Below are 25,688 nucleotides of genomic sequence, written 5' to 3'. Positions count from 1 at the left end.
GCTAAACAGGCAGCGGGAAACAGACACAGAGGAAAAATATTTAAAACTTATGGAATGGGATTTGGAAACATATCAAGAAGAGTTTCTTGAGCCCCTACAGTGGGCTAAGTTCTGGACTCTATGCCATGGAAGAGACTGGAAGAAGCCCTTGGATATGCAGTTCAGGTTGTGAGACACATGCTTCGCAGTTTGAGCTATAATTACACCCTGTTCTCCTGCCAGCTATTTTCAGGCTTTGCTCCAGAGACCTTGTGCCTGTTTGCCCTGCCCAAAGTGGCTTTGGTGACAGTTGGATTCCATATGTCTTCTCTGTTGAGAAGGCAGACCTGGGCCAGTATAGAAGTTAACCCTTTTCCCACTGCCTACATGCCTGCTTACAGGAGGGAAATCATACACATTCATTCCTACTATCCAGTTGTTCCTGGATGGAACAACTATGCTAGCCTTCCTCAAAACAAGTGAATGAGGGCAGCTCTCTTAGCTCCTTTATTATCATAGCATTTGGAATGCTGCCTTAAACGGAATATGCCTGGGTTAGAAAAAGAAAGTGGGAAGAACAGCCAGGAACAACATACTACATGTACATCAAGTCTCTCAAGTATAACAGACACATGCAAAAATATTCACTTCAATGGTTCTTTGTTATTTAGGTAGATATCATAGTTTAAATCAGTAGTTTTCAAGCTAGAGTACTCTATTCCTGTATGTACCTGAGCAGGAAAAGTTTTAAGAGAATAAGTGTCCAGAGACTCAACTTTCATATGTAATCTTTCCTAACATTGATCTAAGTTGGCTCTCCTTTCCCACTTTCTTTCTCCCACTTTATAAAAAAATGCCAGCTCTCTCTCTTATCCCAAACCTTATTATGCCTATACAATGCTGAGGTTAAAAAAACCCTCCAGAGTGCCAAACAAAGGGGCAGTTTGAAAATGCATAACTTCAGAGGGAGAGCCCCAAGAAAGCAAATCAGAGAGCTTCCATAAGAAATCAATATTGAAAGGAGTAACATCTTAATTGACAAACTCATGGCAAGTCTACTTGCCTTATTTCTCCTAGAATTATAATTCAGAAGTTAAATAGTTATCACAGGTCATATATTAGCATAACTGCTTTAACTGAAAAAGAAGTTAGGCATTTTCTAACAAAGTAAATCTGATTTGGCTATGTTGACAGTGAGAACTGGCTGTTCAAATTAGGTAATATGATAAACATTTTCTATAAATTATATGAGCTAAATTTGCAGTTTCAAGATTTTGAAAAAGATATATAAAATATATACATGTATACAATAAAAACACATTGGAAATTAAATTCTTTGCAATTATTTAATATTACAATAAAATGTTTAAATGTGAACTTTAAAATGTGTGAAGAGCTACATAATTTTTCAAAATTCTTTTAGGCATTAGATTACTAATCTAACTAATTATTTTTCAAAGACACCCTGCCACTGCCCACCACATCAGAAACATCTGAGGAGGTTTTAAAAATACAAGTCAGAAGTCTTACCCTCTGAAAATTCTGATTCAATAGGCTGGGTGGGGTCCAGGGATCTGGATTATTAACAAGATCCTCAGGTAATTATTTGGAGTCACCAGACCTAGATTATTGTTTACCCCTAATTCAATGTATGAATTTGCACAAAATTTCCCCTCTTTTCTGAGCCTCTGTTTTCTTCTCTGTAAAGTATGAGATGGGAGGAAGGAGTCAAGAAGAGGGGGATAATCACTAATGTATCTTAGACTCCTTGATTATCATTTCTTCCTTTCAGAGGCAGGAGAATGGGTCTTAAAAGTCAGTTTCAGAGAAATGAGATTATACTTGGGAAAAAAAAATAACAAACTTAGCTGAGGTAGATAACAAATAAATAAAAATAATGAAACCTCTATGCCTGCCTCGCCGGTTTTTGTGTACATCAAATAAGAATCCAGCTAATTCATTACACGAGTACAGTTCCCTCACCTGATCTTCACAGCTACTTTTGCAGTAGGTAGAACATGTATTATTATCCCTGCTTTAAAGATACAAGAAATCCAGAGGACACGGATTGCCAAGGCCACACAAGGAGAATTCAGGAGAAATCTGTAACTAGGTTCCAGGTTTCTGACTTCCAGGCTAGTGTTTGTTCCACTATACCAATTTGGATTATACCTAAATGAACATAGAGAAGCCTCTCTCCTAAGAATCTCCAGGAGTACTGTAAAGAAGCTGAGAAGACTCCCATCCACTTTGAGCTTTAGCCTATGGTCAAGATCATACCCACCAAGACCTCTTCAGTATTCTGAAGATTTTGAAAGATCCAAAACCTCAGGCAAGGAAACCCACATATGTCTATATTCACAATCCTTGGCAATCAATGCTTAAGTGTCACAGGAGCACTTGTACACCCATTTGCTCCTAGAGACATTCCCCACTCCCCCTGGAAATAAGGAAAAACACATTATCCCCCACATTTCCTTCCTAAATAAAATTCTGGCTCACAAGTAAAAATCTTGCCCCCATCAGGTTGTGAGCTCCGTGAGGACAAGGACCAGATTTCTCATGCTTATTGCTACATTCTTTGTACTTTGTACAGTGCCTGACAAATTTCTATAAATATCTACAAAATTAATTTTTTAAAAACCTGCTGTTAGAAGCTAATGGATTGTCCATGGAGCATGACTATCCTTAAGTTGAACCCTTACCTGACCATAAGTTGCATTTACCTGGCATATATGAAAATTAACTCAAAATGGATCAAGGACCTAAATGTAAGACCTAAAACAATAAAAGTCAAAGGAAAAAAGAATCTAACAAAAACAACAACAGCTCTGCTGCTAGAAGCTAATGGATTGTCTGTGGAGCACAGCTGTCCATACAAAAAACTTAGGTTTCTGTCAGTTTGGATGTCATATAAGACAAAACAGAAACAGACTCACACATGCAGAGAACAAACTAGTGTTACCTTGGGGGGAAAGGGGTGAGGAGAGGAGCAAAATATGTGAAGGGGATTAAGAGGTACAAACTACTAGATATAAAATAAATAAGGTACAAGGATGTAATGTTCAGCACAGGGAATACAGTCAATATTTTAATAACTTTATTTGGAGTATAATCCATAAAAATATCAAACTACAATATTGTAGTTTGAACACTTGAAACTAACATAAGTCAACTACGCCTCAATAATAATAAGAAGAATAAAAAAGATAAGACAGTAATCCTCAAGAGTAGCTGAAACTAAAGTTCAACAAGAGGCCTGTCTGACTGCTCATTTGGATAGATTTCCATGTATTAAAATATGGTCAGGGCGGGCTTCCCTGGTGGCGCAGTGGTTGAGAGTCCGCCTGCCGATGCAGGGGACACGGGTTCGTGCCCCGGTTCAGGAAGATCCCACGTGCGGCAGAGCGGCTGGGCCCGTGAGCCATGGCAGCTGAGCCTGCGCGTCCGGAGCCTGTGCTCCGCAACGGGAGAGGCCACAACAGTGAGAGGCCCGTGTACCACAAAAAAAAAAAAAAAAAAAAAATTGGTCAAAAAAGAAACAAACACTGGTTTCAAAAATAAGCCTCTCATCAAAAATCAGTCAGAGGACTTCCCTGGTGGCGCAGTGGTTAAGAATCCACCTGCCAATGCAGGGGAAATGGGTTCAAGCCCTGGTCCAGGAAGATCCCACATGCCGCGGAGCAACTAAGCCCGTGAGCCACAACTACTGAGCCCGTGTGCCACAACTACTGAAGCCCGTGTGCCTAGAGCCCGTGCTCCGCAACGAGAAGTAACCACAATGAGAAGCCCCCGCACCGCAATGAAGAGTAGCCCCTGCTCGCCGCAACTAGAGAAAGCCTGCGTGCAGCAACAAAGACCCAAAACATCCAAAAGTAAAAATTAATTAATTTAAAAAATATAAAGTATACAATTCAATTTTAAAAATCAATCAGAAATGCATGTGTTGATATGCTACAGAAACGTTTCCTGCAAGGACAACTCTATGTTATGTATTCCAGGGCAAATAAATAAATAATGATTCTCCAGTAAAACCATAAGGCTTTTAATAAATAGATCAGACCTTAGAACCCTAGATGAGAGCTGTTCTCAAAGCCTTACATCCCAACTAAAGCTCTCTCATTCCTGGGCAAGAATGCTACAATGACAGGGAAACAAATAGGGAAACAAGTAGACAGGGAAAGAGCTCTGGATTAGGAGTCAGGAAAACTAGATTTTTAGGTCAAGCTTCACTACCTTTCACAGTGTGAGAGCTTTTGCAAATTACTTCACTTCTCTGGGTCTCAGTTGCCTCAACTGTAAATGAGTGGAATATTTCATTAAATGTGCTTTCTAAGTCTGGATTTTATTGTTCATTCTGCCTGAGAGCAAGAAAGAGAGTCGGAAAGGGAGAATCGGGAAAAGCTTCACAAAGAAGATGGCATTTCAAATGGTTCTTAAAGAATAAGCAAGGTTTAGATTGGCCCAGAAAAGGAACAGACCAATTCAGGAAGAAAGGAACAAGGGTGGCTTAGATGCAGAAGTGGGAAAACACAGGCCAGTCTACAGGCCAGTGACAATCCTAAATACTAGTATTTTCATCTATCAGTTGTCTTTTTTCATAAAGCTAAATTTATTTGATATAAAGGACTATACTTTTTGCTATGTATATTCTCATGCAGTTATTTTTAATTGAGTGATAGTGACATAAGTTGATATTTGTGGTTTGAAAAATATCCTTACTTCATAAAATTTTAAATTGGCAACTTTTTGGGGGTCTCTGCTGAAAAATTCATTAAATTTTTAAAAATCTCAGACTTCCCCAGTGGCGCAGTGGTTAAGTATCCACCTGCCAATGCAGGGGACACGGGTTTGAGCCCTGGCCCAGGAAGATCCCACATGCCGCAGAGCAACTAAGCCCGTGCCCCACAACTGCTGAGCCTGTGCTCTAGAGCCCACAAGCCACAACTACTGAGCCCGCGTGCCACAACTACTGAAGCCCGTGTGCCTAGAGCCCGTGCTCTACAACAAAGAGAAGCCATCGCAATGAGAAGCCCGCGCACTGCAATGAAGAGAAGCCCCCACTCCGCAATGAAGAGAAGCCCCCACTCGCTGCAACTAGAGAAAGCCCGCGCGCAGCAACGAAGACCCAACACAAAAATAAAATTAAATAAATTTTTTAAAAATTATATTAAAAATTATTTTTAAAAAAGATTGAAAAGATAGAATGTCAAGGCCATGAAAATCAAGAAAAGACTAAGGGACTATTCTAGATTGAAGAAGACTAAAAAGAAAAAAAAAGACTAAAAAGACATGACAACCACATGTCATGTGTAATTGTGAACTGGATCCTTCTGCCATTAAGGACATTATTAGGACAACTGGTAAAACTTCAGTGGAGTGGAGTCTGAGGATTAGATAGTAGTGGTGTATTAGTGTTGATTTCCTGATTTTGATAGTTGTATTATGGTTATATAGGAGAAAGTCCTTGTTGGAAATACACACTATTCAGGGTCTGCATCTTACTCTCAAATGGTTCAAGAAAAAAGTTATTTGTATTGTACTTGCAACTTGCCTTTTTTTTCTTTAAGTGTTGATCCTGTTTTATTATCTGACTAGAAAATTAGACAATCCACCAGTCGGAGGGGATGGAGGAGCTTAAACTTGCTCATTATTGCCAGCTCCAGCCCCACCCTGGCCCTTCTTGGCATTTCTTCCTCTTTGTGAGGCCTCACGGTAAGGCGAGAAGAGGGAAAAGACAGAAGTCCTTCTGCGAGTCCTGGCAGACAATGAAGGGCTCATGTTCACTACCTGCTTACAAACCCTGATATGGTGCTGGCAGATCAGCACTCAGGCATGGTGAATACACTTGGCCAAGGCAAGCTTGACCTCTCCAAAAAATCCTTGATTTTCAGACCCAGGTAATCACCTCGTACAGCACCTGGATGCAGGCGAGTCACTGCAGCAGGGTGTTGCTTTCAAATAGAGGCGTTCAGTAGCGGCTCTTGGCCAGCGTAAAGTTGACCCTCCAGACCTCATGTTTCTTCAGAGCCCATATTCGCTGATTAGCTTCAGCTCTTGGTTGAAGTGGGATTTAAAAGGTCTCAGGGGGGTCACACACACTTTGCTACAGACGCAGCACCAGGCCACTGGCATGTCAGCTCCACTCTCCTGTCTCTACCTAAGCACAGACCCCAGTAACTGAGGAAGAGCTATACTTGTAACTTTTCTATAAATTTAAGAATGTTTCAAAACTTTAAAGATTCAAAATATAGACTAGAGAGGGCTCATATATATAGGGCCGCAAATGCTTAGTTTAAATTTTATTCTGTAGGTCAGGAAAAGTCAGAGAGGTTCCTAGACTAAAGGCTCTTCCTCCACCTCAAAACATTTTACCTACTAAACTCCCAATCCACAGAGGACTGGAAATGGACAATCTTTGCCAGAGTGGCCATCCAATGATCAGTGCCTACTGCTTGCCAAATTAGGAAAGTAAGGGAATGAGAGGCTAGTCCTTACTCTCATAAACTTAAAATCTTTAATTGGAGAGATCTAAACCACCCACCACATCAGGCCAATATTGGGAAAGAGCAATCAAGAACAAGAAAATGCAGGAGTAGGAAATCACCAAAGGAATGCAAAAGAAATAAGTGTGGTCAATTATGAAACACTTCCTAGAAATGGTGGATTTTGAGCCAAGTTTGAGAAAAGAAGTTAAGTTCATTAGAGGAAAGAAGGACATTTTGTAAAGTATAGAAAAGTCATATGTGGCTGCCAGTCTTGAATCCTTCTGCCTAACAGTGCCCTTAGACACGTGTAATATGTATGAGTATTAGCACCACCTCATAGTAATAAATCTTTTCAGTGTGTTTTCTTGTCTTTCATCTCAGCTAATCCTTGTAGCAATTTTTGGAGATTGGCAAAACAAGATTTGCTATCCCCATTTGAAAGGTCAGAAAACTGAGGCTCAGAAGGGTGTCATCACTTGCTGAAGGTCATAAAGCAATGGCTGGGACCTCTGTCTGCAGATCCTCAGGTAGGCTTTCTGGGTTTTGGTTTTTGTTTTTTCTAATATATACATGATCAAGAGAGTGATCTTTTCAAAATGTAACTCTGATATGTCACATCTCTACTTGAAATTCTTCATTGTCTACCTAGCACTTGTCACAATTGCAATTTTACATCTCTGTGTATGAAACACAAATTTCTGATCCTCCCCCAAAACTTCTCCTCCCAGTTTCTTCTCCAACTAATGGAAATTCCATCTTTCCAGTGCTCAGACAAAAAAACCTTTGTTTCTTGACTCCATTCTCTTATACCCCACATCAAGTTCATCAGCAAATCCTATTGGCTCTGCCTTCAAAATATTCCAAAATCTGGGGAATTCCCTGGTGGTCCAGTGGTTAGGACTCCACGCTCTCACTTACAAGGGCCCAGGTTCAATCCCTGGTGTCTCAGGGAACTAAGACCCCATGAGTCACACAGTGCGGCCAAAAAAATAGAAATAAAAAAATCTGACCACTTTTCACAGCTTCTACTGTTGTCTCCATTATCATATCTTATCTGAACTGTTGTCAGTGCCCCCTTACTGGTCCCCTTGCTATTGCCCTGTGCCTCCCACCCACTATTCTCAAGGTAGTATGCAGACTATATATAGTAGATATTCAGTTAAAAAAAATTGTTTAATGAATGGATGAATGAACACATCTCAGCTAAGGAAAGGATGTTATTTCTTTGAGGTTTGCCCTTTAATGTGTTAAGCCTTATAAATTATCATTATAAACTGTAGTCAACATTTCTAAAGCCAGCCCTAAACCATCTAAGTAAACTACTGGCTAGATAAGTGACAGATTGTCAAAGAAGCTAAGTCTGTGAAGTAGAAGCATAGTGTCTATAACAAAGAATGTAAGCGTTCTTCTGTCCAGAACAAGTTACAACTGCTATGTGGCCTGGCAAAGTCACTTCCACTCTCTGAGCCTTAAGCTCCTCATCTGCCAAGTGTTCTTGTGAACCATACCTAGGTTCAAAAAAACAAGGGAACAATTATACACGTACAACACAGAGGAGACATAGTTTATTATTAGAATAAATAGAAAACTCTTAGGCATTATGGGAGATTGTAAATAATTCCCTGTCCAGGGCATACCATAGGTAGAGTACTTAATAAATGATATTGGCCAGCTAGAGTATGTATACAGGAGACCAACATGCATGATGAAGGAGTTGTTCAAGAAACTGTATCATACAAGAAACCTGGGAATGTGGACTCAGGACTACCTCATCCATAAAACAAGAGCACTGACTAGGTCAGGGGTTTTCAAACTGAGTTCTGCAAATCCATGGAGGTTCCACACATATATCTCACAGGGACCACAGTGACAAGGTAAAGAAGCCAACAGAATGTAGCTCTGGTCCTCCAATCTATGCTTCAACCAGATCAGCTCTGCTTTTTTCCTGTTTTAGGAATGAGGCTTTGGCATAATGATAAAAATAGCTAACATACTGTTTGCCAAGCACTAAGCCCTTTACACAGATTATTCCAATTATTCCTCACACCAATCTAGGAACCGTTATTTTATTTTTTTGGTTGTGTTGGGTCTTTGTTGCTGTATGCAGGCTTTCTCTAGTTGCGGCGAGAGGGGGCTACTCTTTGTTGGGGTGCGCGGGCTTCTCATGCGGTGGCTTCTCTTGTTGAGGAGCATGGGCTCTAGGCACGCAAGCTTCAGTAGTTGCAGCACACGGGCTTCAGTAGTTGTGGTGGTGGGCTCAGTATTTGCAGTGCACAGGCTTCAGCAGTTGTGGCTCGCAGGCTCAGTAGTTGTGGTGCACAGGCTTAGCTGCTCCACAGCATGTGGGATCTTCCCTGACCAGGGATCAAACTCGTGTCCCCTGCGTTGGCAGGCAGATTCTTAACCATTGCACCACCAGGGAAGTCCCTAGGAACTATTATTGTTCCCATTTTACACATGGGAAAACTTAGGTTTAAAAAGGTGAGGCAATTTGCTCAATTTGTGGGAGTAGGTACTGAAACCCAAGCATAGACCAGATCCTGTCAATCACTATACATATAATATTATATTTGAATAAAAGGATTCTAATGCTTTTAGAAAATTGAAAATTACTGAACTAGATGATCTTCAAGGCATCTTCTAGATTTAGATATCTATAATTCTACATTCAGCCTGGCAAAGGGATACTGCCCTCAAATACCTGAAGGGATGTCTCGTGGAGAAAAGAATGGGATTATTCTATGTGGCCGCAGAGCAGAGAACTAAGACCAAGGGAAGAGGAGAGAATGGAGATAAAGTTATACGGAGGTAATATATCTAAGAACTTTGTAACAGAGCTGCCTAACAATGGGATAGGTATTGTGTGAACTCTGTGGTCTTGGTAGTGTTCCAGAATCAGAATGATCACTTATGAGAATTGTTGGGGATGGAGATACTGGGGCTACAACTCCTGGTTTGTACAGGAAGTGGACCTCAAAGGTCTGGGAGAGAGAGTCTCAAATTCTCACAGAGATTCAAGGTATCAGACGCTAGGGATCATTACCAGTGACCAAACTCTCCCATACCAAATCCAGGAAAAGGGAGAAGGCCCATCTTCAGCTCCAAGCCTTCTGTATTTACTGTTGTAAATGTGAGGCTTCCCTAAGGCAAGAACCCATGCTCCCACCTAACTACCTGCTCTCTTCAAAGGACAAGAGGCCAGTACTGGGTTCCTCCCCTTCCCCCAACCTCCCCTAGCTGCCTTGCCACTGCAGTTCCCTACATTTGTGATAGAAATCTGAAGGTCAGTGACAGAAGTAACTTTAGCAAGTATCCTGTTCACCCCAGACAGTTTACCAGTGAGATAAAGAAGGCTCAGAAAAAGGTCATTATCTAAAGCCATTCTCCTCATTAAATATTTACTTAATACACTGGTAAAAGAAATCAGCCCAGACACAAACTCAGGTAGCTGACATGGCTCAGGACACTGAGTCAGGCCTCAAGACAGTCTCCATTTATTACACACTTATTATTACATATGTTAGTACATATAATATATTAATGTATAACATATACTATTATTATTATACATTTATTATTCATTTCCCACCTACTTCCAAAAAGTGACTAGTGACTTGGACAGCACAGTCTACTTGTTTCATTTTTATCACTTTAGGGAGTGGCTCTTTAAGGCATCAAGAGTCTGAAACTCACGGGAAGTGAGAGAAGAAAATTAGAGATCCACCTTAAACATGAAATCCTCCAGTCCTCCTCCACAATCTGCCCGCCTGATTCAAGTGGAGAAAGACTGTTCCCAGCAATAGTTATTTCCCCACATATCTCCCGTTATTTTAAAGCATTTATGCTAAAGTGTTCATATTACCAGACAAGGGGATCAGATTCTCTTCCTCAGCTTCTTCATCCCTTCTAAAATCCTCCTCTTCTTTCATCATCTCAACAGAAGCCCAGCCTGCCTACTGAGTCACCATAGAATCACTACAGGTTGCAACAGAGCTTCTAAAAACAACTTCCTCTTCAGAAACAATCACAGAATCCTGAAACGTCAGTGTTGGAAGGGACCTTGCACAGTATCAGTAGTTCATCTCCCACCACTCCCACAAAGGGAAGGCCCAGAGAGGGGAAGAGAATGGTCTGAGGCCATCTTCTTTCTCAAATGAGTGTTTTTCCTTAGCAAGTACAGTAGACCCTAGAACAACATAGGGGTTAATCTGCATATAACTTACAGTTGCCTCTCCATATCCTTGATTCCTCCATATCTGCTGATTTAACCAACCACAGACCACGCAGTACTGTAGTATTTACTGTTGAAAAATATCTGCGTACAAGTGGACCCATGCAGTTCAAACCCACATTGTTCAAGGGTCAAATGGTATATTTGAATAAGTAAATACACTATTGTGAAACAAGTGTAGATATAGATGGAGGACAAAAAAGTCCCTCCCTTCCCATAGTGATCATCTAGTTCACTGAACTAGTGATCAACTAGTGATCATCTAGTTCACTGAAATGAACTCCAGAACATGGACCTAGATAATTAACAGAGTCCTTGGACATGAATGCTAAGACAACACACTCTAGGGCTCTGGTTTTCCATGTCACCTTGACAATCTTCTCCTTGTCAGACCATGGGCTTATCTCACCTTCCCAACCATCCCCACCTCCTCAAATACACACACTCACACATACCCCACCAGGATCTGGACAGTTCTAAATATCATATTTTGGAACTCATACTCAGGAACATACAGGGATCCTGAGAGCAGAGCTTCTGTCCTAAAGTCACCTGCTTCTCAGAAGTTTCTAAGGAAGGACTGAATAATAGAGCCTGTGGAGAGATATTTCAGTGATTTCAGCTGAGGTTGAAGGCGGAGATGGTATAGAGATAATGATAGCCATAGGCAACCCAAAGCAAAAAGTAGAAGGAATGGACTATACCAAATATTTTGGGCTTTGGAGATTGGGTTCCTCTCCTGGAATAACCTAGAGACTGAGCAGCTCATATAAATCACCAGAATAATAGCCATCAACCACTCTTTCCATCCACTCCCCATAATCTCCCACTGCTTACTTAAACCCCCAATCTCCCACTGTTTGCCAGTATCCCTTTAACTCCTTGAGCTACCTCTAATATCCCTCACCGACTATCTCTCCCTGAATTACTTTTCTAATAACTTTGTTACTGATTTCCTTCTCACACGTACACACATAAATCCCCACGAACCTGCCATGTTAGGGGGAAGAAAGTGCAAGAGAGGTTAAAACCAAAGTCTTAAGGGCAAATTTAGCCTCTGGATCAGATGACTGTGTGCCTCTGAAAGAGGTAAAGTGTTATATAGACTAAGGGGACCCTTGACTCTTCTCTCTCACTTTCTCTGTCTGTGCGCCCACCATCTACACACCCAGTTACCTATGTTGGTTTCTTTCCTCTAAATTACTCTAACATTTCATTGTTCAATTCCATTCCCACCAGCAATATCCCAGTTCAGGCATCTCTACCTTGAATAACAAAACTCTCAGTTCTCTGACTTTCCACTCTCACTTCCATATGAATCCAGATTAATCTTCTTAAACCCAGCTGTGACTGCATCATTCCCCTGCATAAAATCTTTCCTAGGTCTCCAAAAATAGTCAAGATGTCCCATTCCTGGACCTCATCCACTGCTGAAGATAACCTTGACTCCTCTCTCTCTCACTCCTCAAATCCAATCCAAGTCAGCAAATTCCATGGGCTCTTCACTCAAAATAGATCCAGATTTTGACCACTTTTAACCACCTTCAAGCTACTACTAAAGTCTAAATCACCATCATTGTTCAGCTGGATTTCTATAATAGTCTCATAATTGATCTCCGTGCTTCTATTCTTGCCCTTCTACAGTCTATTCTCAACACAAAGACAGATTCTAAACATAATTCTAAATATAAGTCAAATCATTTTTACTTCTATGCTCAAGATTGTCCAGTGGTTCCCCATTTCACTGTGAATAAAACCCAAAAGTCTTTCAAGATTCTATACAATCTAGTGTCCTGCTGACCTCATTCCCTACTACTCTGTTTTTCTAGCTAATACTGCTTCAGCTACACTAACTTCCTAGCTAGTATTCAAATACCCCAGGTAGCAGAACACTCCCATCTCAGGACCTTTGCACTTGCTCCTCCCTGTACCTGGAATATTTCCCTTTCCCAACCCAGCTATGGGCATAACACTCTCCATTTCCTTCATATCTCTGCTCAAATGTCACCTTTATCAGAGAGTGCTTCCCTTATCAATCCCCATTCTTCATTGTCATTCCTTTTTCCTTAAACTGCTTTGTATTTTTCTATAGCACTTATCACTACCTGTCACATATTTATTGGTTGGTTTGTTTATTGTCTGTCTCCTTAAGCTGGAATATAACCATCACGAGGGCAGAGAGTTTGTCTGTTCAAAATACTTCCTGGTACATAGTAAGTTCTTAATAAGTATTGAATGAATAAATTGTTCCCTACATAAACCCTTTACTCTAGACAGACTTGGTCATCTCACTGTCCCGATATAATAATAATGGCGGCTAATATTTGAGTGCTTTCAATGTGCCAGGAATTGGACACATGGGTTTGTTATCCTTTTCAATCCTGTTCAGCTGACAACTCCATGAGATAAAAACTATTTTTATCTACATTTCACAGTTGAGAAAACTGAGGCTCAAAGAGGTTAAGTAACTTGTGCAAAATCGTAAAGCTAGTTAGTGGCAGAAACACGACTCAAATTAGGTTAGTTTGACACCAAAACACATTCTCCTAATTTTATGTTATACTGCCTCCCTGCAATGCTTTCTCCCTTCTGTGAACTATTAGTAAAAGTGGCTCTTTGCAATTTGACCCATAATTGCTTTCAGGCTGTTTCACGTAGGCCTGTCTGGTATTCCCCAATAGAATGTAAATATATTTTACATTCATTAAAGGGTCTGGGCCATTTAAACCTGATGACACCATTTATTTTACATTTTTAAGCAAATTAATTTAAAGTTAATTTAACTAATATGACTAATTTCTCTTTTCACTGGTCACAGCCAAGTCCTGCACAGCTAGAATAACGAAGTACTGTTGACCCTTGAACAACACGGGTTTGAAATGCATGGATACATTTATATGCAGACTTTTTTCAATTGTAAATACTACAGTACTACATGATCCACTGTTGGTTGAATCCGCAAATGTGGAACCTCGGATACAGAGGCTATGGAGGGCCAGCTATAAATTACATGCAGATTGGATTGTGCAAGTGTTGGCACTTCTAACCCTCGAGTTGTTCAAGGGTCCACTGTAGTATCATATGGTAAAAAGAGAAGTTGACTAGGAGTGAGGATATCTGGAGATTAGTCTCAGCACTGTCTCCAAGCAGGTTTATCACCCTTAAGCAAATCACTTAGCTTCTCTGATCCTTAATCTACCCATCTGTAAAGAGAGCTGGCCTAGATGGACTCTAAAACAGTCACTTCAAATTCTAAAAATACTGTTCTTCCGTGAGTATTTACAATGTGTCAAGCCAAAAGTAAAAGGCCAAATTCTTCCTTAATATTGTTCTATTTTGGCTTATTGGAGTACTTTCCTAAGAGCACTATTTCCTTTGTGGATTATTTCAGTATGTATATAAGATATGCCCTAAAACAAGAAGTGACCTACAAATGTGGTTTTCTAATGCCATTATAGCTATCTAAATGCCTAGGTTGAAAAGAAAGTCATACTATGGCTCCATAAGAAGTATATCAACTGGAACAAATCACTGAAAAGATGTCACTTTAAAAGCATTAATAGAAAGTAGAGCGGGAAGAAGGTGGGCTCCAAGACAAAGGACAAAGGAGAAAAACAGCACTTCAGAGAATAAATTATATGATAGTTTGAAAAAAATTGAGTATATGATAAAGGCAAATAGTGCAAGAAAAATGGCAGGTGATTTTTAACTTCTGTGAAAAAAAAAATCTTTACCTAAAAGGAACTGCAACTGTGATAGATTATTCTAACATAAACATTGATTTTTAAATCAACTAAAAAACAGAGGTATAATTATATTGAGGAGATAAGAGAAGGAAGCTGGAGGAGTATACAAGAACTGAATTCTCATCTATCATAAAAGGAAGTCAATACTTTCTAAAAAAAAAGATGAAGAAATAGCAGTGTAAGCATATTATTTTTAACATATGGAGGTAGAAAAGGGAAGTAACCAAGTATCTCGCATGTTTGCACTTTACTTTCTTTTAACAAATGTGATTTATTTGTAGCTTGAGAATTGAATAATAATGGCCAGTGTGGTACTTGTCTCCACTCTTCTTACCCTTGTACCATAACACATAACATAGGGCTGTGTACCCAATATCTTTAAAAATTCTTATTGGTTGAGTGACCAATGTAAAAATGGAGTGAAAATGTCTTGTTATAGAGTTACAGAATTTTGCACTGGAAGTAAATGTAGAGACTATATAATCGAGTGCTTCCCAAATTGGTGTTCCATGGAATACTGCTTCTTTTGATGTTAATAGCATGCTACAAAATGTGTTTGGGGCTCAAATAAACTTTAGAAATCCCATGTTAAAATTAATCAGGTGTCTTTACTGTAGGACTTCTTGGAGTCTTTACTATATTAATATACACTGGGAATCCCACAAAGGTAATTTATTATGTAGTGCTTCTCAGTCTCATTTGTTTCATGAATCAAGAAACCCCTGCTAATATGTCTAGTAGTTAGTGAGTGGTTCCTAGAGCATTCTTGGGAGAACACTGATCTAATCTACTCCTTTCATTTTACAAATGTGGAGACAGGCTCTGTTCAGGTATGGATGGTAGGGGAACTAAAAGAAGGGCCTCAGCATTCTGCAGCAATATCCAGTGATTGGACAACTCTGGCCTGTGTTTTTCAGTCTTTCATCTTGCACCTGAATTATTTCAAACCAGGTAACAAATTTAGACAAAAGCATCTCCTCTGAAAACCTTTAAAGGTTTTTTGATCCCTAAGGAACCTAGGAGGTGGGCCCAAGTGTCAGCTGGAGCTCAAGCATAAAGTCCCAGGGCAGGAGCTAAACAAAGTCTCAACAGGCATAATAGGCCACGACTTTCAGTGGCAAAGTGACCCCAAACTGAACAATGGTAATGTGATAACAGACCACTCACATCTGTATGTTGTTTTCCAATGAACAAATAAATGCTTTTACAATATCATATTTGATTCTCATAACAATCTAGAGATAAAGACAAGGGTAGAATTATTACCCCCATTTTATGAATGAGGAAACTGACTTTCAGAGAGTTAAATGCCTTGCCTAGGGTTACAAAGCAAGTGAATGGCACAGCTGGAATAAGAATCTGAGTTTCCTATCTCTCAGGTTAGGGCTTTTCTCAATATATCACACAAACTGGGCAAATTTTTACTGACTACCAATTTAATTCTTCCATGAAATACCAACGTGCTCCTATTGGCTTACTTAAAAAGAAACAGATCAATTCCAAAGTGCTCATGGTTGGTGGCAGAAGCAACACTCCAATAACTGGAACTTCAAGATCCTATATCAGGTTCAGTTTTGTAACACCTCCTCTAAGCTATGTTGCTAGGAGGAGGGGGGTCTCAGTTTCAGTTGGGGAGGCAGTGTGGCCTAGTGTTAAAAGCAAGGAATCAGACAGACTTGGCTTTGAATCCTGGCTCTACCAGTTACTCATGCTATGACCTTATTCACTATGAAGCACAGATGTGTGCTTCATTTCTTCAGCTATAAAATGGAGCAAAGAATACCTACTTTGCAAAGCTAAGTTGGGAGGCTAGTATAAGAAATTAAAAGGATAGTATAGTGTCATGGTTAAGAGTGTAAACTCTGGAATTGTGCTACTGGGGTTTGAATCTTAGCCCTGCTTCTTACTAGTTGTATGACTTCAGATAAGTCATTTATCTACATCTCAGAATTTCAGTTTTCACATATGTAAAATGAGGAAAATAAATAATGTATTCTTAGTTGCTGTGAGCATCAAATATGATAATATTTGCTAAACACTTGAGCACAGGGTCTGGCATATATCTCAATCAAAGGTAATGATGATAACAGTGGTAGTGGTAGTGAAAAATCCAATATCCATTTTTCTGCCAAAGCAAGAATGAGAAAGAAAGCTACTTAGTACTGTTTGCTTCCATTTACCCTCTCACCTTGTTCCTCTCCAAGTTGAGAACACTAGACTAGAAGTCAGGACACTTGGCTTTGAATGTCAATTCTGTCACATTCTAGTTATGTGATTTTAGGGAAGTCATTAACTTACTTGAGGTATTTTTCCTCACCTGAGACATTAAGTTAATGATACTTTGCTTATTCTTCTGGGTTGTTGTAAGCATCAAATGAATTCATGGATTTTTAAGGTACTTTGTGAACTATAAAACACTATATAAATGTGAGGATGACTTTTTATCTGCCACAGGCTATAAAATAGATGTTTTTACCAGTAAAAAGCAACTTTATCGCCAAGTTTTTTCTCGTAGACAATTCGATCCAGTACATTGTAGCAGATGTTGGTAGTTGCTCCTTTCATCCACTCAATAAAGATTTTCCCTTTAGTCATATCAAAGTTGTACTGGAGGAATGGACCAGGACATGGGGTCTTCCAGTAAAATTCCTTGGCAATGTCTCCCCAAAACTCTGCAACAGAAAAGGAAGCCCAGACATCACTTAGCTTCTCAGACGTATTTATCCTCAGATAGCTTACCAGTCTATGCACAGGACCAAGTCACAACTCTGCCCTGTACTCTAGGACCTACCACCTGGGTCCCTCCTCTACCTATCTATCAAATCTTAACACCCACCACACTCCTAAACCACTTTCTATTCCCATGGGCTGAATCTTGACTCAAATTTCTTCCCTCCCTTCTCAAAACTGCCACTCCATTTTTCACCGTCTATTTAAATTGTAGCCACAATGCCTAGTACGTTGTAGTCAATCAGTAACTTTTTAAATGAACTAATTAGTGAAAGGAAGAAATCCTTTACCCACAGAGCCTTCCATGACATAGGAGGCTTAATTTGTTCATTCACTCTCAGCAATTATTTAATGAGCATCTCTTTCTCCTACTACTACTTGCCCAAGTGTTACTTGCTAAGTGCCAGATGTTGCTTTAAGCTCCTTAAATGCATTATCTTATTTAGTTCTTACTACAACCCTAGGAGGTAGGCCTTATTTTCATTCTTATTTTATTGATTTGAAAATCGAGGCTCAGAGAGGTTAAATAATTTGCCCAAAGTTATACATTTACTAAGTCACCATTTGAACTGCCCTGAGGAAGACATTGTTGCTAAAATCTGAAAGATGAATAGGAGTTTTTCTCCACACCCCCACCAAGAAAGACATTAATATGGGACAGGAAAGAACCAAGGGTATGCGTTAAGAGGAACTCCCTTAGGCCGAAGCACTGAGAATTACAGAAAGAACAGCAGGAATTGATGCATAAACTGGGCAGATAATGCAATCCTTCTAAGGAAGAATTCTAAGGAAGCTAAGGATTCTAAGGAATGCTTCTAAGGAAGCATAAAGAATTTGCTATTTACCCTAAGACCAATGGAAAGCCATCATAGGAGTTTAATCAGGAGAAGGACATGATCAGATTTATAATCTTGAAATATTTGCCTGGCTACTTTGGAGAAAAGGTACTCAACAGGTTAAACATACAACTGCAGAACACCTAGGATAATCTCAGTACTGGATCAGGAGCTAGAGGAGAGAGAGACACTTAGAACAATAATAATGGAAGGAACTTTAGAGGTTATCACCCCCTCATTTTACTGATAAGAAATCAAATTTATAGAGGTAAAGTGACTTGTTCAAGGTTAGATGATTTAGCTTATATAATCTGATTAAAGAGATAAGACTAACATAAAATATTTTTGAATATACAAGACAGAATATAATTGAAAGCTAAATCACATGGAGTACAATTTGCAATGAATTAAAGAAATCCAAATTAAATCAACCCCAAGGTGCCATTATACGCCAATAAAACTAGCAAAGACTAAAAGAAAGATTAAACTCAATGCTTGAGTGGCCCTAGAAAACAGATACTCTTATATGATAACAGCATTATAAGAAATTAGCACAATTTACTGAACAGCAGGGCAATGCCTGACAAGAATCATAACATTTTTAATACCCTTTCATCTGCTAACTTAACTTTGGGGAACCCACTCTAAGAAAATAATACCAAAGGAAAAAAAGAGATTACTCAAGAGATGTTTATACTAACACTATTTATAATAGTGAAACTAGAAACAACCCTAAAGCCCAATAATGAAAAAACTGATAAAAACTAGCAATACTGGTAGTGATAACAATAGAATACTAAATGGCCATTAAAGAGGGAACAAATGGGTCTAACTCTAAAGTCCATGTTGTTACAACTACACTGAGTATGTGTGTATACTCAAAAATATTTTAAAGTGATAATTAGTAGGCATAAACTATGTAAAACTATATATGAACCACATTTATGTCCATCAACAAGGAGTGAAGAAAACTGAGTTTTATGATCACTTAGTTTTTTTTGTTTTGCTTTGCTTTGTTTTGTTTTGTTTTTTGGCCACGCCACGCTGCATATGGGATCTTAGTTCCCCAACCAGGGATCAAACCCGTGCGCCCTGCAGTGGAAGCTCGGAGTCTTAAACACTGGACCGCCAGGGAAGTCCATGATCACTTAGTTTTTGTTTTTGTTTATTTCTGGTGGAGCTGTTGAACTCTGGATGTTTCTTTGGCACACATTCTAAGTACTGAAGAAGTTTAGAAGAGGAAAGGATGAAAATGGTCTGGGATGATCAGGGAATGCTCTGTGGAATTGTCGGGGTTTGACTAGGTAGAGAGGAACAGAAGGGAATGGGCAAAGGCTAGGAGATGGGAAAGGGACTTTTGTGTATCCAGTATATCAACAAGAATGACCTGTTGTAGAATGAGGGGTATATGGTAGGGAGTAGCGGAAGATAAGAATAGAAAGGTGGGGTGGGCTAGTTATCCAGAGACTCTGAAAGAAAGGCAGAATTTTAATTTGAAGCTGTAGGAAATAGGGAACTATTGCAAGTTTTTGAAGTGACATATGAAAGCAGTGTTTCCATAATATCAGGCTAATAGTGTTTAGATAAATCTAAATCTAAATCTACCAGAAATATTGGAAATGAGTGAGACTAGTGGAGAGAGAAGCAATTAGGAGGCTGCTCCCTTGAATTAAAAGGGTCTATGGGAATGGAAGAAAAGGTAACCTGAGAGAGATTTTGAAAGAGTATTTGACAGAATTTGGTGAAAGGCAGCCTGTGGATCAGGGAAGAGGAACAGCATAGCTATTGGGAGAACAGGTTCTGCAATCAAAACTACCTTGGTTCAAATCACAGCTCCACCACTAAGTACCTGTGTCACCTTGTGCAATTAAGTTAACCTCCCTAAGCTTCAGTTTCCTTCTCCATAAAATGGAGATAATAGTCTCTACATCAAATCAAACAGAATTTGTGCTTAGTAAGCAGTAAGCAATCTATAAATAAATAAGATATACAGATAGATAGGATCTGGGATGGTGCCATTGACAGGGATTAGAAAATTAGGGAGGAAAGCAGGTTTGGAAGGGAAAATTGGTAAATCTGAGTCACAGTCATATCAAATATGGTATAACAACAGGGTGTGTGAATAAAATGCTCTACAGACCTATGAAATTTGAGACTAGAGCAAAAGTGAGATCCTGGATACAGAGCTAAATATGTAGAAAAGGAGTTCTTGTGACAGTAATAGCTCACCCCTGGGGAGAAGATATTTGCAAATCATATATCCAATAAAGGGTTAGTATTCAAAATATATAAAGAACTCATACAACTCAACAACAAAAAAACAAACAACCCAATTAAAAAATGAGCATAGGTGCTGAACAGACATTTTTCCAAAGAAGACATACAGATGGGCAACAGGCACATGAAAAAATGTTCAGTATTACTAATTATTAGGGAAATGCAAATCAAAACCACAATGAGATATCACCTCCACCCGTTTGAATGGCTATTATCAAAAAGGCAAGAAATAACACATTTTGGAAAGGATATGGAGAGACGAAACCCTCATACATTGTTGGTGGGAATGTATATTGGTGCAGCCACTTTGGAATATGGCGATTCCTCAAAAAATTAAGAATAGAACTATTATACAATCCATTATTCCACTTCTGAGTATTTTTCTGAAGGAAACAGAAACGCTATTTTGAAAAGATATATGTACTCCTATGTTCATTGTAGTAGTATTTACAATAAATAGCCAAGATATGAAAGCAACCTAAGTGTCTATTGATAGATGAATGATAAAGAAGATGTGATATATAGAGATATATATTTATTATATGGATATATGAATATTACTCAACCATAAAAAGAATGAAATCTCACCATTTCAGACAGTTAGACAAAGACAAATACCATATGCTTTCCCTCATATGTGGTATATAAAAAACAAACAAAACAAAATAAATGAACAAACCAAACTAAACAAAAACAAACACGTAGATACAGAGAACAGATCAGTGGTTACCAGAGAGGAAGGTTGGGGAGGGGAAAATGAGTAAAGAGGGTAACTATATGGTGATGGATGGAAACTAAATTTTTGGTGGTGACCACAGTGTAGTGTATACAGAAGTAGAAATATAACACTGTACACAGGGAACTTAAATAATGTTACCTCAATTAAAAAAAAAAATACCTCACCCCTGGGAAACAGATGAACTCATGACAGGAGAAAATAGAGAGGGAAGAGAAGTGAAAAGAGGTCTGAGGTAGGAGGGGAGGGATAAATTAGGAGTTTGGGATTAACGTATACACACTACTATATGTAAAATAGATAACAAATAAGGACCTACTGTGTAGCACAGGGAACTATACTCAATATTTTGTAATAACCTATAAAGGAAAAGAGTCTGAAAAAGGATATACATAAATAACTGAATGACTTTGCTGTATACTTAAAACTAACACAACATTGTAAATCAACTATACTTCAATTAAAAAAAAAAAAAAGAAAGAAAGAAAAGAAAAGAAACAAGCTGGGGACATCTAACCTGAAAGTGAACTTAGATTAGGGGGTGAGACTATAGATTAGATCACCTCTCTGAGAGCCAACCAGGCAGTCTCCATTGGAAAAATGAAGATATGATATTATTATAGAACCAGTATATTAATTGGTCTTTACATTTTATTCCTAGAGAATCCCAACAAAAACATGGTGTTATCCCAAGAAGTCAGAATCCTGGAATGGTTGGTGGATACAGGTGTGTGATATAAGTGTGTTTTATGAAAGTTCCATGTGATTGTGTTTTTATTTAAAGATATTGGCTCATTTCCCTATTAAAGGAAGCCTACTGTGAATTCTTTTATAAAGGGTAGAAACTTTTGGCAAGGAAAGAATTACCAATCAGTTGACTCTTTTAAGTGTAATATTTGTCTAAGGTGTGGTATACATTAATGAGCAGTAAGACACTCTCTATGTAGGCAAATTTAGTCAATAAATATCTATACGAACACCTTAAAAAAATAAAAGAGGTCTGAGTACTCAAACTTGGACACTGCATGCAGCAATCAACCACTCTACACTTGATTCAGTCTCATCTTGCATTACTCAATAATTGCTTCATCCACTTTGTTCCTATTGTTATCAGACTAACCGCTATTTAGTGAACACTACTGTGCATCAGGCACTCTATAATGCACACTTCACTTATTACTCATTTTTGCCCTCAAACGAAACTGTGAGGCAGGTATTATTACCTCTGTCTTATAGATAAAGAAAAGGAATTCCAGACAGGTTTTAAAATCTGCCTAAGGCCACACAGTAAATGAGTGGTAGAGCCAGGATCTAAATCTAGATTTTTCTGAGTTTGATTCGGTGGCTCAAGCTTGTCCCACTGCCAACATCATGCTGCCTCCCACCTCAGCTACAGTTGTGACCCCTAACCCAGCCTGAGGGCACAGATGGGGAATTTTCCCCACACGTTCTTAAAGACATGGAACTACCTATCAGAATTTCTGAGTTATTACAATCCCATCCCTAATTTTTTTTTAAAAGACAACATTTTAGTGACTTGTTCAGTCTTATATGGTAGTTTCCATTGGGATTTCTAAAATACTAAAAATAGATCTGGGACTCCATTACTAATTTGGGGACCCCGGGATGGGACCCTACTGCCCCTCAGCAGTGGAGACTAACTCACAGGTTAAAGGTGTCAGGAGGCACTGGGTAGGCTGGTCTGAAAAGCGGCTAACAAAATTCTCTTTGTGGCCCGCCTCTCCTCAAGGCGCTCTGCGCCCTTAAGAACCCGCCTTTTCACCTGAGGAACTGTTCTCTTCTTAGGACACTTTCACTCTCCTCACAAAACCTGCATCTCCTCACGAAACCCCCAAGCCGCCAAGGAACGCCCCCAATTCCTAGGGAACCCTCATTTCCTACAGAACCCTCCTTCTCAGAGAACCCCCCTCTCCTCCCGGAACCCCTTTTCCGTCTCCTTAAAGAACCGCAATTCTTCCCTCACAAAACCTCTATCTTCTCACGGACCCCTCAGTTTCCCAAGGGAACCCCAACTCCTCACTCTCCTGTAAGTCCCCCACTTCTCTCCTCCCTGACGTCTCTCAGGCCCGCCCGGGCCCGGCCTTACCTCTCGGCTCCTCCAAGGAGCGCCTGTGCAGCTCGCGGTAGCGCTGCAGCGAGGGGACGTGCGCGGAACGGCTGACCTCGGGCGGCGGAGACCAACTCCGCACCCGGCTCCGGGCTCCAGCCTCCTCCCGGACCCCGCTCCCACCGCCGCTCCGGCCCCGCTCCTCGGGAAGCCCCATCACCTCAAGTTCCGAACACCGTAGCAGCCTTGGCGGTCTCAGCGGGCGGCCAGGAGGGGGAAAACAGGCCGACCGAGGGGCGGGGCCTTCAGAGAAGGGCGGGGCCTGACAGCAGAGGCGTGGCTTAGGCATGTGGCGGGGGAGGCGGCCCGGAGGGGCGGAGCCATGCCTGGTGGAGGTGGGACCAGGGCTAGCAAAGAGACCGATAGGGAAAAGTCGAACATTGCTTGGGGGATGGGGCGGAGCTGACTTGCGGAAAGGGTGGAACCGCAGCGTGAAAGCAGAAGGGGAGGGGCCAGGCGTGACGGGAGAGAGGGTGGGCCCATGGAGTGACGGGGAGTGGCGAGGCTGGCTCTGACAGGGTCTACGAATTTCCATCCAGACCTAAAATGCAAAGACTCATTAAGTGAAGACTAGGAGGCGCCTTCAGTCTTTGCTAGTAAACCCATTTCATTGCATAAATGGTAAACTCAGGGAAAGGGAGGGCTTTGTACAAGGTCACAGAAAAAACAACGACCGTAACTTGGGCCAAACCTAGGTCTCCTGACTCCAGGTGTTTTTACCGCCTCATCAGGCTGACGCTAAGGCTTGTGAAATGACAAAGTCTATGCAAGTAGAAGGAATCACACCTTTCTTTCCTTCCCAGTCTCTTACTTCACCAAGAGACCCCTCTCCTGCCACACCTGGGCTCAGATACCTCTGGCTTCTCTCTATCTCTTCCACTCCAGAAAGGAAAGACCAGCCAGGACCCTCCATCTCCCACCTGCACTTACCACCAAGAAGGGCCCACTCCTGCCCATCGGTTCACAGAATGGCCGTCAAGGCAGGAAGGATCCTTAAGTATCCAACTCCAAGAGTGATTCTGAGGCCCAGAAGCAGGTAGCCCCCACTTCCTGAAGCCTACACAGGACCCCACCTGGCCCAGCCTCCCTTCCCACCTGCTCTCTTGTTCTTTGTCCAGCTAGCTGCAAGGCCAGCACACCCTAAACTGGAAAAAACAAACAAACAAACAAACCTCCCCATGGTCAGACCTTGATCCAGAGCCTACCCAATCCTGAGGAAGGGGTCTCAGGGCTCCCAGAAGGGATACAGACCTCATGGAATAGACATGGACCCCACTGAGAAGACGATACTTCATCGAGGAGGCATTAACTGCACAAAAGGGACACACACTTCACTGAAGGTACATGGACTCCATTAAGGGAACACAGATCTTACTGGGGCATCTCAGATCTCACTGAAAGGGCTGTGGACCCTGCTAATAGGACATGAATGGCATTGAAGGTCACTGACCTTACTGAGGGGACATGGGCTTCCTCCAAAGAGATACAAAATATATAGACTTTACTAAAGAGACATGAACCCCACTGAGAGGACTCAACCCCACTGAAGGGCCTCTTACTACACTGAGGGAATGCACACCACTGAGGGGGCACAGACCTTATTTAGTGGGGACAGACCCTACTCAGGGGATCAGACTTCACTGAAGCATAATAAGCCCTATGGACCTCACTGAGGAGATAGGGACCTCTCTGTGAAGAGAAAGGCACATGCAATGGCACACAGTCCTAGTATACATGGTCATCTATCCATCCCACACACAAAGTTCTGGGCAGCACTCTCCCTTCTCCCCTCTCTTCCCAGCCCTTCTTTCAGGCCCCAGAACTGTTCCCAACACACTGCTGCCCTCTCCTGTCTACAGGTGGCACTGCAGATGCTGGGCCCATAATGGATTTACAAGCAGTTCAGGTCATCTCTGAGCCTGGAGCCTGGGGTTGGGGAAGGAGGGGATGTGTGGCCAGGGGCTTGACCAGTCCCCTCCCTCTGCCTGTGGACTGTGAAATGGAAGTCTGGAAAAGAGGCCTAATAATATAGGGAACCAACACCCCATCCCTGGAAATGGGGTAGTAGTGCAAACTATGGTGTAGTTGGAATTCCTCAGTGAGAAGAGGATGGATCCGGTTGGACAAGATGAGAATCCACGAGATTAAGAAAAAAATGTTAATAATGATTATGGCATTTACTGTATTAAGTAGGTGTCAAGCCATATACTAAAAACTTTCCATGTGTTATTTAGTCCTCACAACCCAGAGATGGATACAGTCATTCTCTCCATTTTACAAATGAAGAAACCCATACTCAAAGAGATTAAGTGTTTTGCCCAAGATCACACAGTTTGTAAGCTGTAGCAGAGGGAATAGAACCCAGATACCTAGACTTTAGACCCATTCCCTACCCTTTTATCCTCCCCCAACCCAGCCCACTCCTACCATCTCACCACCACCATGATTTCTTTCTCAAAGTTTCCTTTCCAGAACCACATAAAATAAAAGCTCTTTAAATAATGGTAAATATGCAAGTTCCAGAGACCCCATTCCAG

The 25,688-nt window shown here is 40.7% G+C and overlaps 1 protein-coding gene across 4 annotated transcripts in view; it reads right to left on the bottom strand.

Annotated features, from left to right (window-relative positions):
- The window catches only part of ACSS2 (acyl-CoA synthetase short chain family member 2), a 47,470-nt gene extending 24,117 nt beyond the window's left edge, over window positions 1-23,353 (bottom strand). For 2 of the 4 annotated variants that reach the window (XM_022592596.2, XM_022592599.3), the window contains exons 1-2: window positions 23,131-23,351; window positions 16,921-17,116 (exon numbers count right to left, since the gene is read on the bottom strand). In XM_022592596.2, the coding sequence (XP_022448304.2) occupies window positions 16,921-17,116; window positions 23,131-23,308 (374 nt within the window). In that variant the 5' untranslated portion in view covers window positions 23,309-23,351. Of the gene's footprint in view, window positions 1-16,920; window positions 17,117-23,130 lie in introns of all 4 variants that reach the window. The other 2 variants (XM_089896779.1, XM_022592597.3) reach the window with 2 other exon arrangements.
- Window positions 23,354-25,688: the final 2,335 nt, after the last annotated feature.

This window comes from Delphinapterus leucas, chromosome 15, assembly GCF_059928025.1.
Source record: "Delphinapterus leucas isolate spDelLeu-1000000601 "Yukka" chromosome 15, BTC_Dleu_Yukka2, whole genome shotgun sequence".
Lineage (NCBI taxonomy): Eukaryota > Metazoa > Chordata > Mammalia > Artiodactyla > Monodontidae > Delphinapterus > Delphinapterus leucas.
Note: the sequence above shows the minus strand (reverse complement) of the source record. Positions and strands in the feature narration are given on the sequence as shown.